The sequence below is a fragment of the Panthera onca genome, chromosome A2, assembly GCF_046562875.1.
Source record: "Panthera onca isolate mPanOnc1 chromosome A2, mPanOnc1 haplotype 2, whole genome shotgun sequence".
Lineage (NCBI taxonomy): Eukaryota > Metazoa > Chordata > Mammalia > Carnivora > Felidae > Panthera > Panthera onca.
Window position 1 is genome coordinate 152802285 of NC_138340.1, and position 15736 is coordinate 152818020.

The window sequence follows — 15736 nt, forward strand, 5'->3', positions numbered from 1 at the left end:
TTAACCCCATTTACAGATGATAAAACTGAGGTATATAGAGAGAAAAAATTGCCCCAAACTTACAATGCTAGGGAACAGAGCTTGGATTTTAACCAACATACTTTGGGTCCAGATTCTATGTTCTAATCCCTATATTATATTGCCTCTTAAGAACATATCTTATATCAATGAAACTGCATATTCCTAACTATGACTTTCTTTTTAGAAAACAATGTTTATTTATTTATTTTGAGAGAGAGAGAGAGAGCGCACAAGAAGGAGAGGGGCAGAGAGAGAGAGAGAGAGAGAGAGAGAGAGAATCCCAAGCAGGCTCCATGCTGTCAGCCCAGAACCCAGTGCAGGGTTCAATCTCACAAACCATGAGATAATAACCTGAGCCAAAATCAAGAGTGGGATGTTTAACTGACTTAGCCACCCAGACACCCCTCTATGACTTGCTTTGTCTATTTCTATTTATGAAAGTATTTAGGAATCCTGAAAGTATATAGGATGTGCGTGAGTATGTACGTGTGTGTATACAGGATGGATCTCTTTCTCTCCCTCACTCTCTCTCTCTCTCTCTCTCTCTCTTTCTCTCTCTCTCTCTCTACTGAAACTTAGTGGAGCTGAGAGTGCTGTGCCTACAATAAGTACAATTAAGTACCCACTATGTGTCTAGTAATATTAACTGCTATAGGTTATGGACATTCAAAAGCAGTTGTGTGTCATTTCCCCAAAAAGAGTTATATTTCACTTCAGAAAATAAGACATGCACTGATTACTCACTTGATACAACTCAACACAACTTAAGAAGGATACTAAGAAATGAAGACCATGCATGCAGCAACTACAGTTGTGATCAGAAATATTACCAGTTGTAAAGTAATAGATGGAGTTCGTGGCAGATCTCACGAAATCAGAAACTCTAATGTGAAGAAAAATACACCACATTTGTGTGGAAGGTTTGTTGGGGCTGCAGGAGGAGATGAGGAATGGGAAGAATGGAGTATCTCACATAAAGCAGAGTCATGGCTTCCTGTTCCAAGCTATGCGACTGATAATTCCCTGATCATCTTCCCAGGACTGGTGAGGCAGAGGCTGGAACGACCTGTGCCCAAGTCAGCCACCCTGAAATAAAAGTTCCCAATTACATTTACCTTCAGAATCAGTCTTAGTCCTAAAGGCAAAGTTGGATGCCAAAATCTAGCCTTCTCTACTTGGCATGCCTGAGATTCTTTTCAAACCCTTTATTCTATAAGAAGTAGAAGGCGAATGGCAGGCTGAGGTAACTCTAGCTGAAATTCATATGTGTTCTGTGTATGTGGTCAAGTCAGTCAGCATCTTTTCTTCCCTAGAATCCTGTTCACTCTTAACACAGAAGTTAGGGCAGGAGGGTGCCAGGGAAAGATGTAGGCATGTCTTCGGGGGGAGATGGGTGGGAGCAGACATGGAAAGCTAAAGTAAGGACTGCTAACACTGTCTCCCCTGACCTCTGCCCTGTATAGATTCCACTAGAATATGTAGAGATAGGAACTGGGAAAGCAACTTGAAGGGACAATACTATGAAGCTGTGTGAGGGGCCCCAGCCCAGCTTCTCCTGACTTAGATTTTTTTTCTCCTAAGGTGCCCAAATTCTTGTAAAGGTTTCCCATGCCTGTGGATTCAGAGAATTTGAGATAGAACCAACATTTAGTAGCACCAGGCTCTCTGTGCATGACCCCACCTGATGATCACTAATGAAGACTAAAACGTGCAAATAAATTATCCACGTGACTTTTCCTTTTGAAAGCGTCCCAGTACGCTTTCATACATGGATGAAATAGTCTAGAACAGCCTCCCGACAGATTTCCCTACAGCTCCACCTGGGAAGGTCTCAATAGTGAGAGTTTGCGTCTTAAACTCTTTTTTTTCAGTTTTGATATAAATTAATTCTGTTTTTATGAACATCAGCCCATGGAATTAATAGCCAATATTTATCCAAATATTCAAGTAAAACTCAACAATGTTACCAGATGTGCAAATGACACAAATCTAGGATGAATGGTAAATATTTTGGAAAATACACAATAAGTCAGTTCAATGAATATTTATTGTGTGACTTCCATATGCAAGGCATTTTCCTAGGTAACACAGGGATTGAAACAATGGTCTAGCAACAAGAGATCTGTAAATGGAGTGACTGAGGACAGAAAAAAAAAAAAACCCACCTATAACTAAAATGTAAGGAAAGGATGAAGTGCTTTAAGAGAGAGAATACTTGTTCAAAGATAAAGTAGCGATGAGCAAATCTAGTTATGAGGTAGATCAAGAATCATCAAGTTATGGGGAAGGAGTGGTCTAGGAAGTAGATTGGGGGTCTCAGTGATCCAGTATTCCTTCCTGGGTGGCCCTGGTTGAGATTTCTATAGTTGCAAGAAGTTTTCACAGTCTGGAGAGTGAGCCAAAGGCTTTGCATCTGGGAGATGTAAAGGAGAGGTAAAGTCCAAGCCCTTGTTGAGGACCAAGGAACAGACTGAAACATCAAGTCCATTCTGCCTTGAGCTGGAAGAGCATGATGCCAGTGTAGATAATTTCCAAGGTATTTATATCATTTGCACTCCCTCCAGCAATGTATGAGGGTACCCCTGCTTGACATTCTCACCAATATTTGGTGTCTTTTTAATATATGTAGTTCTAATAAGTGTGGAATAATCTCTCATTGTGGTTTAATTTCCATTTCCTTTACTCTAGATGAAATTGGCCATTTTTTCATATTTTTATGAAACATTTTGATATCTTTTGCAAAGTGGCTGTGCCTTCTATGTGTTTTTATTTATTGGATTTGTCTTCTCTGATTGATACTGGATTTGTAAAATATCTGAATATAAGTCCTTTGTCGGTTAGATCTATATGAAAATATCACTTCCCATTTGCTTTTAATGGTGTCTTGATGAGCAGAGTTTCTCGATTTTAATGTGGTCATATTTATCACTCTTCATGTATCATTAGTACTCTCTGTAGCTTAAGAAATCCTTATGTACCCTAATGTCTTAGGCTGGGCACCCTGGAGAACAGCCTCTGAGAAGGAGATGTGCATGTAGGGGGCTTAGTGGGGAGTGCTCTCGGAAATCAGACCTGTAAGGGGAGTGAGAGAAGCAGGTCTGTGCAAGGGGGGAGAGTCACACTGTGATCCAGTCACAACTGGGATTAGTCCCACAGGGAGCTATAGAATGTGCTACAAAGTTGTACTAAGTTGAGGTGAGAGAGCCAGGCTGTTACACCCTGTATTATCCATAGTGGGAATCAGAGGTGAATAACTGGCAGCCAGCACTGCTGGCAGCGGAGCAAATGAGTTCTTCTGTCCTGTGGTACACCATAACAGCCACTACAGTCTACCCCCGGCGCCAGCTGAACCTACTGGCTTTGTAGGCTAAGTTCATCCCTGAGCTCTTCTAGACTTGTGTTTGGTCTCTCTCCTGGAAAAGTTTTAAAAGAGGTAGGTTGGCAGGATGAAACAGCTCCTGCCACTAAAGCAGACTTCAAGTTGCAACTTCTCTCCTTCCTGGACTACCCATTCTAGATGTTTCACATCCTTAACTAACATATCTTCTGGTCTTGGTGGCTGATGAGATATTATAACCCAGATTCTCACCTCTGAGTTGTCTGAGTCCCTGGTCAACTTAGATCATGGCCACTGGTCTTATCGATTAACTATCAAATTTGGGAAGGGATATGTTACTGGATGGCCTAGCTGCCTGACATTTTCCTCCCTGTCTCATCGTGTAACAGCGATGGAGCCCTACCTCCTCCTGTGATAAGGTCACTTACCCCTGCCAGTATGGCATTTTTCTTAAATGCTGAATCTTGAAATAAGGAGGCTGGGTTGCCCTGGGAACTAGGATCCACTGAGCCTAAAATTCAGAGATGAGAAGTCCACATTGTCTAAGTAAGTCAAAGGAAATAATGCTAAGCTGAATCACTCCTACTGTGTTTTCAGAATCATGTATTCTACTTATTGGGGACACAACATCATATTATGGATGTTGACCTAGGGTATATGTTACATCTTGGTGGATGGCTCTGCATCCTTATAGGACTCTCCTTTCTTAAGTGGAAGAATGGTGCTATTGGCCACTTTAGGAAATAGAATTCTTTATTTCACTGTTATCGTCCTTAATTGTGGAATCAAAATTTTACATTTTAGATTTCTCCTATCATATCATTTATTTGAGTCTCCAAATATGGTATTCTATTCGACCTGAGTTTTCCCTAAAGTGAATTTTCCTAAGGAATCTGTCAGAATGTACATACAGTTCTCTTATGCTACACTTAAGAATTATAAACAAGCATTTTTCTCACATCCACATTTCCAACTAGTTCCTCCATATTGACTAGAATTGAGTCTAAAATAGTAACTCACCTCATTGCTGCTTCTGCCACCTGAAGGACAATATTTTTAGCAAGCAAAGATTGTACCAGATTGTGAGTTTGGCTTTCAGCTTTCTCCAGCAAAGCTGAGGATGACAGAAAGGATTACTCAAGACTTCACAAGTCAAGAGAGGTGAGAGGGAGGCTAAGGGAACTCTCTCCAAGCTGTTCTCAAGCTCCTGTATTTATGAAGCATACATTCAGGGAAACGTTGTGCAATACATCAGTGGGCCAGTAAGAACGTATAGAAAGTGTAGGGAAAGCATGCAGAAAAACAAGGCATTCCCAAGACTACAAAAGAGCAGATGCAGAAAGCAGAGTGGAGAACAAGATAAGATATTCCATAGATAACATGGTCTAAGGAATTTATGAGCACGGTCAGGACCCAACCTCTAGATATACATTAACTGAATATCGACCAGCCCACTGTTTTCAGCAAGGCCAGAAAGCAGAGTTCTGCTTTGCACTGTGTTCCCTATAATCTCCTAACTCAGGATATAGCTATTTGATTTCCCACACCAGATATTCAGCTTTTAGAAAAGGCACTTTAATGGGAGCTGGATAACTGAAGACTCTCACTACTATAACTTGCTTCTGTACTGTGTCTTTATGAAATAAAGCATCATTTGTATATACTTCAGGCTAATGGTCAGTACCACACTCCTAACTGAGTCCTCATCATTCTCATTTTCTTTATCCTAAATGTTCCTCCTGTTCAACCCCTGTTGATCTTTGAAAACATAAGTTTATACTTTAATATGTATTGTTTGGGGTTTTTTTCCCCCTTGTAGTAAATCTATTTTGGTTCTACTCTTACATTTATCAGTTCCAGCCACAAAATCTCAGTGCTATTTCTGAGATTATATTTACCATCTCATATTAAACTTTATTCTTTCATACTATGCATATACCTGATAATGGAAGTATTTTTTATTTTTTCCCTTACATTTCTGGATTCTAGCCCAGGATTCTCCTCTTCCAGTGTACTTTTTGTTGTCACACTTGCTGTCATCCATAACATCTCATTTTGCGCAGTGTTTTGTGGGTGGGTTTTTCTTGCCTCAATTTATATTCAAGCCTTATTAATCATGTTGCCAATTAATTAGCCAAAGAAGTATTTCTCATATTCCTGGAATGTGTGTCTCTTTTCCCAGCTATTTGATATTTGTGACTATGAATCTCATTTTCTAATACCATCTGTGTAGCCAATTTGTTCATTTATTGTGTCTTCTTATCCTCTCAGTAGTGATGGCTTTCAACTGACGTAGGGAAAGAAAATACAATTTATACTTCCAGTGCTTTTTATTTCCGGTGCAGGACTATAAAGTCACTAGAAATACAAGATATTTCTTGTGTCACTCATTCTTAATAAATCGAATTCTGTGGGCCAGAATTCACAGGTCTGTTGAGATTTGTCAAGCATTTGGTTAGAACACTGATGATATAGAAGCAAGGACAAGTAGTTCTCAACATTTGTGAAGATCGGAATGATCGCCATTTGAATATGAGGTCAATTCAAATCTACAGATATGATTAAACCTCTCCTCCACACATAACCTAAAAAATGATTTGAAAATTGTATTCAATGAGACTAGATGATTGTCTTGATGGAAATATCCATCAAGGATTCCATTTCTCCTAAGAAAAAATTGAACTAAAATGAGACACACTCACGTATATTTAAAATGTCACCATAACTTGGGGCATCTGGGTGGCTCAGTCAGTTAAGCTCCAACTTTGGCTCAGGTCATGATCTCGCGGTTCATGAGTTCAAACCCCACGTCAGGCTCTGTGCTGACAGCTCCAGAGTCTGGAGCCTGTTTTGGATTCCGTGTCTCCCTCTCTGCCCCTCTCCTTCTCACTCATGTGCCTGTGTGCATGCACTCTTTCTCTCTCAAAAATAAATAAAACATAGAAAAAATTAAAATGCCACCATAACTAAAGAACAGTGATTTATGTGCAATCTGAAAGATGGATGACTTATACTTCCAGTGTCAGGAGTTTGTCAGGTCTTCTGGTTTGTCAATATTCAGGGGAGAGGATATTCTTATTCTTATGCTTCATGCAGGTTAATAAAATGAACAAAGGTTTGGCTACCAAATTTGATAAAAATATATCCTTTTTTTATAGCACACCCCCCAAACTGTCTTTTTCCCAGCCGTCTTGAGGAATAATTGACATACAATAAACTCTACGTATTTAAAGTACATAATTTGATGAGTTTGACTCATGCATACACCCATGAAGCCATGACTACAATCAAGATGGTGAATATATCCATCACCACAAAAGTTTCCTTGTGTTCTTTTGTAATCCCTCCCTGCCACCCTTGCCTGCCCCCGCAATTCCCCACCCCAGATAATCACCAATCTGTACCTGAACTATACATTAGTTTTCATGTGCTGGCATTTTATATAAATGCAATCATAATGTGTTTATTTTTTGTCTGGCTTATTTCACTTAGTATAATTGTTTTGATATTTACCCATGTTGCTGTATCAGTACTTCATTTCTTTTTATTATTGAGTGATATTCCATTCTGTTGATATATTCTCAGTTTGTTTACCCAAAACTTTGATTTGTAATTGAGCCTTCTTTAATGAACTTGTGGCCTCTTATAACATAGCTATCATGAAATCTCTTGTCACTGGTAAAACTGCTCAATTACATTTCTGAGGGCACAAAGCTAGGGGAGACTTGGGATTAAGGGAGTACCCCAATGAGGGTGGGAAGGAAGCTCCCTGTGAGGTCAGTTTCCTCAGCCTCCAGACACCACCTTCCAATAACAACAGCATTTAATTGGGAATTTTGTCATTTTTGTTGTAAAATAATGTCCATGTGTACAGTGTCCTGATCAAGAATGATTAAAGAAAAGATCCATTGCTCTTTTTCCCCACTCCAACCTCCTTGTCCTTTCAGACTCCTAAGGGAACCTGTGAGAAGTCAGTGAAGATTGCCATTGACACAGGGTACCGGCACATTGACGGGGCCTACATCTATCAGAATGAGCATGAAGTAGGGGAGGCCATCAGGGAGAAGATAGCAGAAGGAAAGGTGCAGAGGGAGGATATTTTCTACTGTGGAAAGGTGAGATCTTCTCTTCACCCTCCAATTCCTTCTATTAATAGTTGGTCTGGTGTCACTTTTCCCTGTTAAAGAGTGTTGGGCTCAACAAGAGGAGTGAGTTCTCCACTCTCAAATTGCTCACTCATGCCGGGAAGTTCGGGACTGACTAATTAGCCCCCTGAAGGTTAGGCAAAGCTCCTTCTTCATACATGGGCATGATTTAAGACAATATGGGAAGAGCCAAATCTACAGAGCAGAAAAATTGGGGAGCGGAGGGAAGGGGGGAGGTGGTTCATATTAAATAATCATTTGCCAAACCTTTCTTTAAAAGGGCAGCCTTCTTTTGCTTTTGTGTATGCCTATTTGTCCGTAGATCACTAATTTGTTTACTGAGCAAGAATTCATGTACCATCAAGTTTATAAATAAGTTAAATAAATGCTTTTAGTGTATTTACAAAGTTGCATAACCATCTATACTACCTAATTCCAGAATATTTTCATCACTCCAAAAGAAACCCATACCCACCAGTAGTCGTCCCCCATTTTCTCCTCTCCTTCCAGTCCCTGGAAACCAGTGATCTACTTTCTGTCTTTATAGTTTTCCTATTCGGGACATTTCATATAAATTGAATCACATGCTATGCGGCGTTTTGTGTCTAGCTTCTTTCACTGAGTGTAACATTTTCTAGGTTTGTTCATAGCATGTATGAGAATTTCATTTCTATCACTTCTCAGGCTTTTGGCTAAGATCAAATGAGAATTTCATTTCTTTTTTATGGCCAAATAATACTCTATTGTGTGGATATATGACATTTTGTTTACGTCACCACTACCTTTCGAGCCTTTGAAATTTCCAATATTAGAAATCACTATCCACCGAAGGGCAATCCAAAAGATAAAGCATCGTGATTAAAATGAAAGCCAGTGGAAATATAGGATGTATATTTTCAGGCAGCTTTGCAGGAATAAAGCTGTACAACTTTGGAGATTGTGTAATACAATTCTCCTGAGTGTTCTATACGAGAACAAGATGATGTTTCTGATTTCAGCCATTCCCCAGCTCCCCACTCAGGCTCCTTGCCAAGCTCTCTGGGAGTTTTGGTTCCCCAAATCCCCTGCCACTTATGGATTATGAGTCCAAGGAGCTACATATAGCCACTGTCCCAAAATATCAGCCTGAAGCTTTTCACTTTATTATAGCTTTACAATTTTGAATCCTTAAGATTTTACTATTACACAGTATCTCATTGGAGTAAACATCAAACCTTAACCTGGTGCTCACAAAATATTTTGGGGGAAGGATAATCTTGAACTCATATCCTGAGAACTTGGGCCAAAGCAACCTGCCCAAAGGCAGAAATATTTTTGAAGATTTGTGTCTTATCCTAAATTTGTTTTTAGACTTTTGCATTTCCCCCCATAATATTTTCTTATTTGTTTCATTTTGTTTCAGTGTAAAAATGAGGTTACAAGTTACCACCAAGAAAAATAAACCAAAAAACTTTTCTTCTTAGCCGTCTATTTCATAAAGTTGCTGTGAGTTAACATTTACAAAGCGCTTAAACAGTACCTGGCACAGAGCTAGGACTATGTGTGTTTATTGAATAAAAATAAATTAAAATGTATAAAACAGAATATTCAGTTAGATGGGATGGAAGCAATAACAGAGTAATGACAAAAACACATTTTCCCACTATTCTTTCCACATTGTTTTCTCTTCTTTATGCACTTAAGGCAAGAAAAAAATTATTGTCCAAAGTAGAGAAAAATCAAATGTTACCAATTTTGCTTGCCCTTACTTGTGACAATAAGGGTATAGAAATTAAAAAAAAAATTCCCCAAAACACTTTGAACAAATTTGATGCTCCAAGAAGTATTGATTTATCCCAAGGCTCTGAGGACCCCTCAGCACCCTATGTTTTATAGACCTCAAGGGTACACATGCTCCAGTTTGATAACCTAAGTCTTAATCTTTCATTACCTAATAGTTTAGAGATTGAGTAATTTCATTTTCTTTTTTAATTTCTTTTGTTAAGTTTATTTCATTTTTCCCCAGCTTTATTGAGATATAATTGACATATAACATTTTGTAAACTTAAGGTGTATATTGATTTGATACACTTATGTATTGCAAAGTCATTATCACTGTAGTATTAGCTAATACCTACGTCATATCACTTAATTGCCATGTCCTTTCTGTGGTGAGAACATTTAAGATCTATACTCTTAGCAACTTTCAAGTATATAATATAATAGTATGAACTACAATCGCTATGCTTTACATTAGATCCCCAGATTTTATTCATCTTTTATCTGGAAGTTGGTACTGTTTGATCAAGTTCTCTCCCTTTTCATCTGCAGCTGGCTGTCTAATTATTGACTTTTATTAGGGGACGAGGCAGGGTCTCCAATACTACCATTTTGGTGATCTTATCAGTGTAGCCAGATAGCCAGTAATTTCTTAGTAGGAATTGCCAGAATTTCCCTGGGGTCTAAGTACAACCAAATGAGAACAAAGGAGCAGAAAAAGGAAATCTAAATAGTTGCAATAATTTAAAGTTTTGGGGTACCTGGGTGGCTCAGTCTGGTAAGCATGTGACTCTTGATTTTGGCTCAGATCCTGATCTCACTGTTCATGAGATCCAGCCCCAAGTTGGACCAGGCTGCACTGACAGTGTGGAACCTGCTTGGGATTCTCTCTCCCTCCTCTCTCTCTGCCCCTCCCCCCCTCCCATGCATGCTATCTCTCTAAATTAATTAATTATTAATAAAAGTTTCACCAGCGTCCACACTGTCTGTCACAATGTGAAAGATCCAGTGAAGTCACTCTCGCAATCCTATCTCTTGCTCAGCTAAAGCACACCTTTTATCAGAGTGTCATGAAAATAAAGCACTTAGCCCAAACAGCTAGTCAGATACATGTTCCGTTTCTACACACTGAGGAAAAGTGACAGTGCTGAGGGTCAATTCAGAAGTTAGCAGGGAGCAGGGCAAGACTTTGTCACCAAACTATGTCCTCTGTGGTTCAGATGGATCTTCAAGTCTCTGGTACTCTATCTGGATAGAGTATATATACTCCAGGCGTCAAGAGTTATATGAACTCCTCCTCTACCCAGATGACACCTCAGCATAAACGTATTTTTATAAAATGAAATAAGTAAATAACGTATAGGAGTGCTTTGGATAAAGGGCTGCGTTACTGTAAAAAAAAAAAAAAAAAAAAGTGTGGATGTTAGCTAACTATCACCTTTTTATTCTTTCAGCTGTGGGCTACAAGGCATGACCCCGAGATGGTCCGTCCAACCCTGGAGAAGACGCTTAACATCCTCCAGCTAGATTATGTGGATCTTTACATCATTGAAATACCCATGGCTTTAAAGGTGAGTTCAGATGCCTAAAGATTAGTTCTCTGCCCTTTGGCAGCGATGAGCCAGCAGCTGTTCACACGAAGCCTCTTCTTTACTCAGCACCACAGAGTGTCAAGGTGTTTTGTTACTGTACGTCAGACAGGACTGACCAACCCAAACAAATGCTCACAAAGATTTTGTGTAACAGACTCAGGCCTGGATCCCAAGTCTCTTGATTCATAGTCTAATGCACTTGCTATTATATCTTGTCTTCACAGCTATAGTTAAAACTCTCTCCATCAAACCAACATGTGGTCCCCTCACTGTACTCCACCTGTAGTCACCTGGCATTCAGACACACCCTTCTTACTGTTCACACAGTCATGAAAATGGCCCTGTATAACATAATACAAAATAATATCTGTAGCTGAAAACTTACCCTCCACCCCCTCCACAAAAAAATAACCTAAAGAATAGTCAGGTTTTTGGAGCCAGAGCCAAGGTCAGGGTACCTATGTGGTATCTATTCCTTTATTTCAAATTCACTCCTTCTTTGAACTTTCTCCACCTATGGACTTGTTCATGTAACCAACAACAACACACTGTATACGCACTGCTAAAGAGCAGTCACTGCTTTAAAATTTCATTGAGGGCAGGGGAGCCTGAAAAACAAAATTGGCCATTTGTCCCCAAGGTAAATCAGATCCTGTTGTTCATCAGGAAGAACAAAGACTCTGCTATTACAGTGGCCAGAATTCCTTTATGCAGCCAACCTGGAAACACTTTGTTCTGTTTCCTATTCTGTTCTCGGGAAACACTTTGCTTGTTGGTTCTCCTCTGTGGTCACATCCAAGATGGACTTTGGAGAGGATTACCCTTTTGCATCATGCTTCATATTGATGCAGGTTTGGAGGCTTCACAATGGCCTTGGTAATCACAGGCTTTTATTGGTCAGGTTGAGAGTTCACAGACGAGACAATATCCCTTAAAAGGTTGATAGGCTTTCAGTAAATTCACATTCAGTCCAGTATGAATGAACAATTAAAACTAGAGATCTTTTAGGATCACATTTCTTATTATCTAATTTGTGGTCTATGGTTTCTGTCTCTTAGTAAAGAACTTCCTGATTTTATTCATCAGCCCCATCTTCAGCTTACTGACCTCCATCTGGTTTGGAAAAATATAAAATAGGCAGGCACAGGGGCGCCTGGGTGGCTCAGTCAGTTAAGTGTCCGTCTTTGGCTCAGGTCATGATCTCACCGTTTGTGGGTTCGAGCCCCACATTGGGCTCTGTGCTGACAGCTCAGAGCCTGGAACCTGCTTCAGATTCTATGTCTCATTCTCTCTCTGCCCCTCCTTTGCTTGTGCTCTGTCTCTCTCTGTCTCTCGAAAATAAATAAATATTAAAATAGGCAGGCACAGCTAATGTGTTCCTTTCACCCAATCTGCATCTCATTGGATGGTACACCTTTGTCCAGTAGGGCATCTGTGATCTTGCCTTCAGAGGGACACTGAGAACCAGAATTCTCCCAGAGTCCAATATTACTTACCTCTAGGATTCTTACCTTCATGCCTTGGTTGGCACTAACTTTTCTATCTCCAGAAGGCTCAGATCTCAACTTCTGTCATCTCAGGTGACATCCAGAAGCAGAAAGTACTAATTTTAGCAAAATATCATCTTACCCCTCATCTTACAAGCCCAGTAGCAACAAACACATCTTTCTTCAAGAACTACCTGAAGCTTGCAAAAATGGCCAGTAAATTCTAATACCCAGTGTTTTTCTACTAAGTCCCCTAAAGCTCCAGCCTTAGTAGGCGCATTTGTCTGAAACTCAAGCACAACAAGGCAACAATTTAACAGATTCCATGCTATTGCAGAGCAAGGATTGCCAATTCTTGGCTGAAGGTGGGAGACTTCCATATTGACCTAGCCAATTTCACATTTATGGCCCATTACTTGCCATACCGCAACATCTTTGTATTAGTCAGAGCTCCTGTTACAAATGGCAGAAATCCAACTCAAATTTGTATTAGCTAAAAAGGGAGCTAAAAATTCCAAGGGATACCTAGTTCAGGCACAGCTGGTTCCAGAAGTTCAAACTATGTATATGGCTCTATCTCTATGTTTTAGTTGGCTTCACTCTCAAAAATCCCTCTCTATGTGATGAAAGAATGACCATTGACATACCAAGCCTACATCGCCAACACAACTGGAGAATTCAGAGAAAGAGAAACCACACATTAAACCTCATGGAGAAATACTGAGTGGCCTTGCTTGGGCCATTTACCCATTACTGACTAATCTTTGATCTAAGGGCCAAATGAGTGACTGATTGACATCTATGGTTAAGAATGAGAGCTGAGTCAGCCCACCCAAACAATATGGAATGAACTCCTCCAGAGAAGATAGCATAGGTATGGGGAAATAATAGATTTCTACTGAACTCATTAATTAGAGGTCACTTAGCATAGTGGTAAGGAGCATGGGCTGCCGAGTTTGAATCTCAGCTGTGTGACAGACAAGGCAGATGACTTGGTCAAGTTATTACCTGATCTCTTTCCATATCACCTATTCATGGTATAGTGGAAATGTCTGTATGGACTTTGGAGTCACACAGAAGAGGGATTGACTCTCAGCTTTATTACTTACTAGTAGTAGTCACTTTGATCTTTATCTTTTTCTTTCTTTCTTTCTTTCTTTCTTATTTCTTTCTAAACTTCAACTTCATTATCAGTAAAATGGTGACAATAGTAACTCCACAAGTGTTGTGAGGAGTCATTAAAATTATATGTGTGAAATTACTGGCACAATGTCTGACATTTTCTTGATAATAAATGAAAGATAATATTCTGAAATGTTCGTGTGGAAAAGAAACTTAGTTATAAGATATCCCAATAACCTCATTTCACAGAAAAGAAAGTCGAGGCCCCAAACAAGGAACTAACTAACTCAGGTTTAAAGCCCATTAGAGAGAAAAAAAAAGATAATGATAAAGAAAGTAAAGGCCATTAGAACAGGGAGTAGATGGTCAGTCCCCTGATGCCAACTTCATACTTGTTCCCCTACGTGACACTGCCCCTGCCTTGTCCTCGCAAACCTAACAATCCCAACACCCTGTGGACTACAGTGATTTTTTTAAAAATTTCAGGCTCTTGGAAGTTATAACCTCAGCCCTCATCCTCACACAACTAACTTTACTCTTGTTCAAATGGCAGACTTCTAAGCTAAGTCTTAAATATTTGGAAAGAGCCTGTATCTAAAAGTGAGAAAATGAAATTTACTTCTCTCTGGCTGACCAATGATTTATAAAATCTTTTTGGCAAAGTAAATAGAGAATTTGTATTCCTATTCTTAGATGGGATCAAGGCTCAAAGATACAGAGAGAAGGTAAAACTTTTTAACAGTTAGAAAAGACACAGTATAATGACATTACCTCCTAAATGAAACTATAATTGAGAAACCAATCTTTTTTTTGGGGGGGAAATCAATCTTTGAAACCAAAATATCACATGATTTTTCAATCTCATCATTTTTTAACAAGAAACCTTTCTTGCTAAAATATTTTAGCACGATGTTATTTTTTTAAATGTCAAATTAACAACAGCACAATACAAAAACTCATGATAAGATGTTTTAAAAAGATGAATGAAGTTACTGCTGAATTGGAATGAGAGTCAAGAGCACAGGTTTTTGGAGGGTTGAATTATTTTTCCAGTAATGCCTTACAGTAAGGAGGAGTAGAGGACAAAGACAAAGGGTTTATCTGGATTAATGGATTAGTAAGTTAGACACAGTAGAAGCTTCAGGGAGGCATCATAGAAATATTTAACATGGGTGCAGGCTTGATAAGGGCTTAATTAAAACCTGGGGAAGTAAATATTATTTGACAGAGTTCGCAATGGAGGCATAAAGCCATTTCAGAACAGAAGTAAAATTAGGAAATGCAAAAGGCTCTAAGAAATAGAGAGAGAGAGAGAAAAAAAAAAAAGAAATAGAGAGAGAGACTGAAATGAAAATGTGGGTCATCAGTGTTGAAAAGGTCAAAGAGCTTAGAAATCAGAGACAGAAAGGGTCATTAACATGAGTGATTATGGGGCATCAAGGAGAAAGGAGCCCTTTTCCTATTCTCAGTGAGACAGGAGGAACTGAGAAGACATGGTCTTCACTACAAAGCACAAACGGAGAAAATGTTATTGCCAGGGGGAGGTTTCATTCAGGTGAGCTAACAGAAGGAAAAATATTTTAAATATTTAAGAATATAATGGATTTTGTCCAATTGCTTGGTTTTCAACAAAAGAATTCCTATTAGCAAGGTCTATAGACTTCCATGCTGTCATCCAAATCCAAAAGACACTTTGTCCCCATATTATTTGATCACTTTCAACACAGGTGACTACTACCTTTTGCTTTAAACATTTTCAGCTCATGGCTCTATATTACCCTCTTAAGATGCTTTGATAGCTTCTTCTCTGCCAACCTCCAAATGTCATTATGCCCAGTACTCTATCCTTAATATTGTCTTACTGAGCCACATTTTCTTTAAAGGTGATCAGTCTCATGGATTAAATAACACTTTATACACTGAGGACTCCCAAATTAGTCTGCAGCCAACTTCTCTCTGTTTAATTGCCTCCTCAAATATCCACTCAAATCTAATTGACATGTCAAACACAAAATATCCACAACAAAACCCTTGATTGCTAGCCTAACCTCAGGATATGATCACCACCAGCCAGCCAAGGAGCCTAGAAATCATCTTTTATTTCTCTCAATCCCACTTCCAAGCCCACAACAGATGTGTCCCATTTTTAGATGTCGTGAAAAAGAAGAAATCTGAAAAACAATGGCCTTTGTTGGGAAGGGATCACCCCAAAACTGGGTTTGATACTGAGATAATTTGTGAGGTAGAAAACAGATGCTAAACTCCTGGAGGTCC

The 15736-nt window shown here is 39.2% G+C and overlaps 1 protein-coding gene across 1 annotated transcript in view; it reads left to right on the forward strand.

The window, feature by feature from the left end:
• The window catches only part of AKR1D1 (aldo-keto reductase family 1 member D1), a 42782-nt gene that overhangs the window by 3754 nt on the left and 23292 nt on the right, over positions 1-15736 (forward strand). Inside the window, exons 2-3 of the mRNA XM_060633228.3 lie at positions 7306-7473; positions 10716-10832. Coding sequence (XP_060489211.2) covers positions 7306-7473; positions 10716-10832 — 285 coding nt within the window. The remainder of the gene's footprint in view (positions 1-7305; positions 7474-10715; positions 10833-15736) is intronic.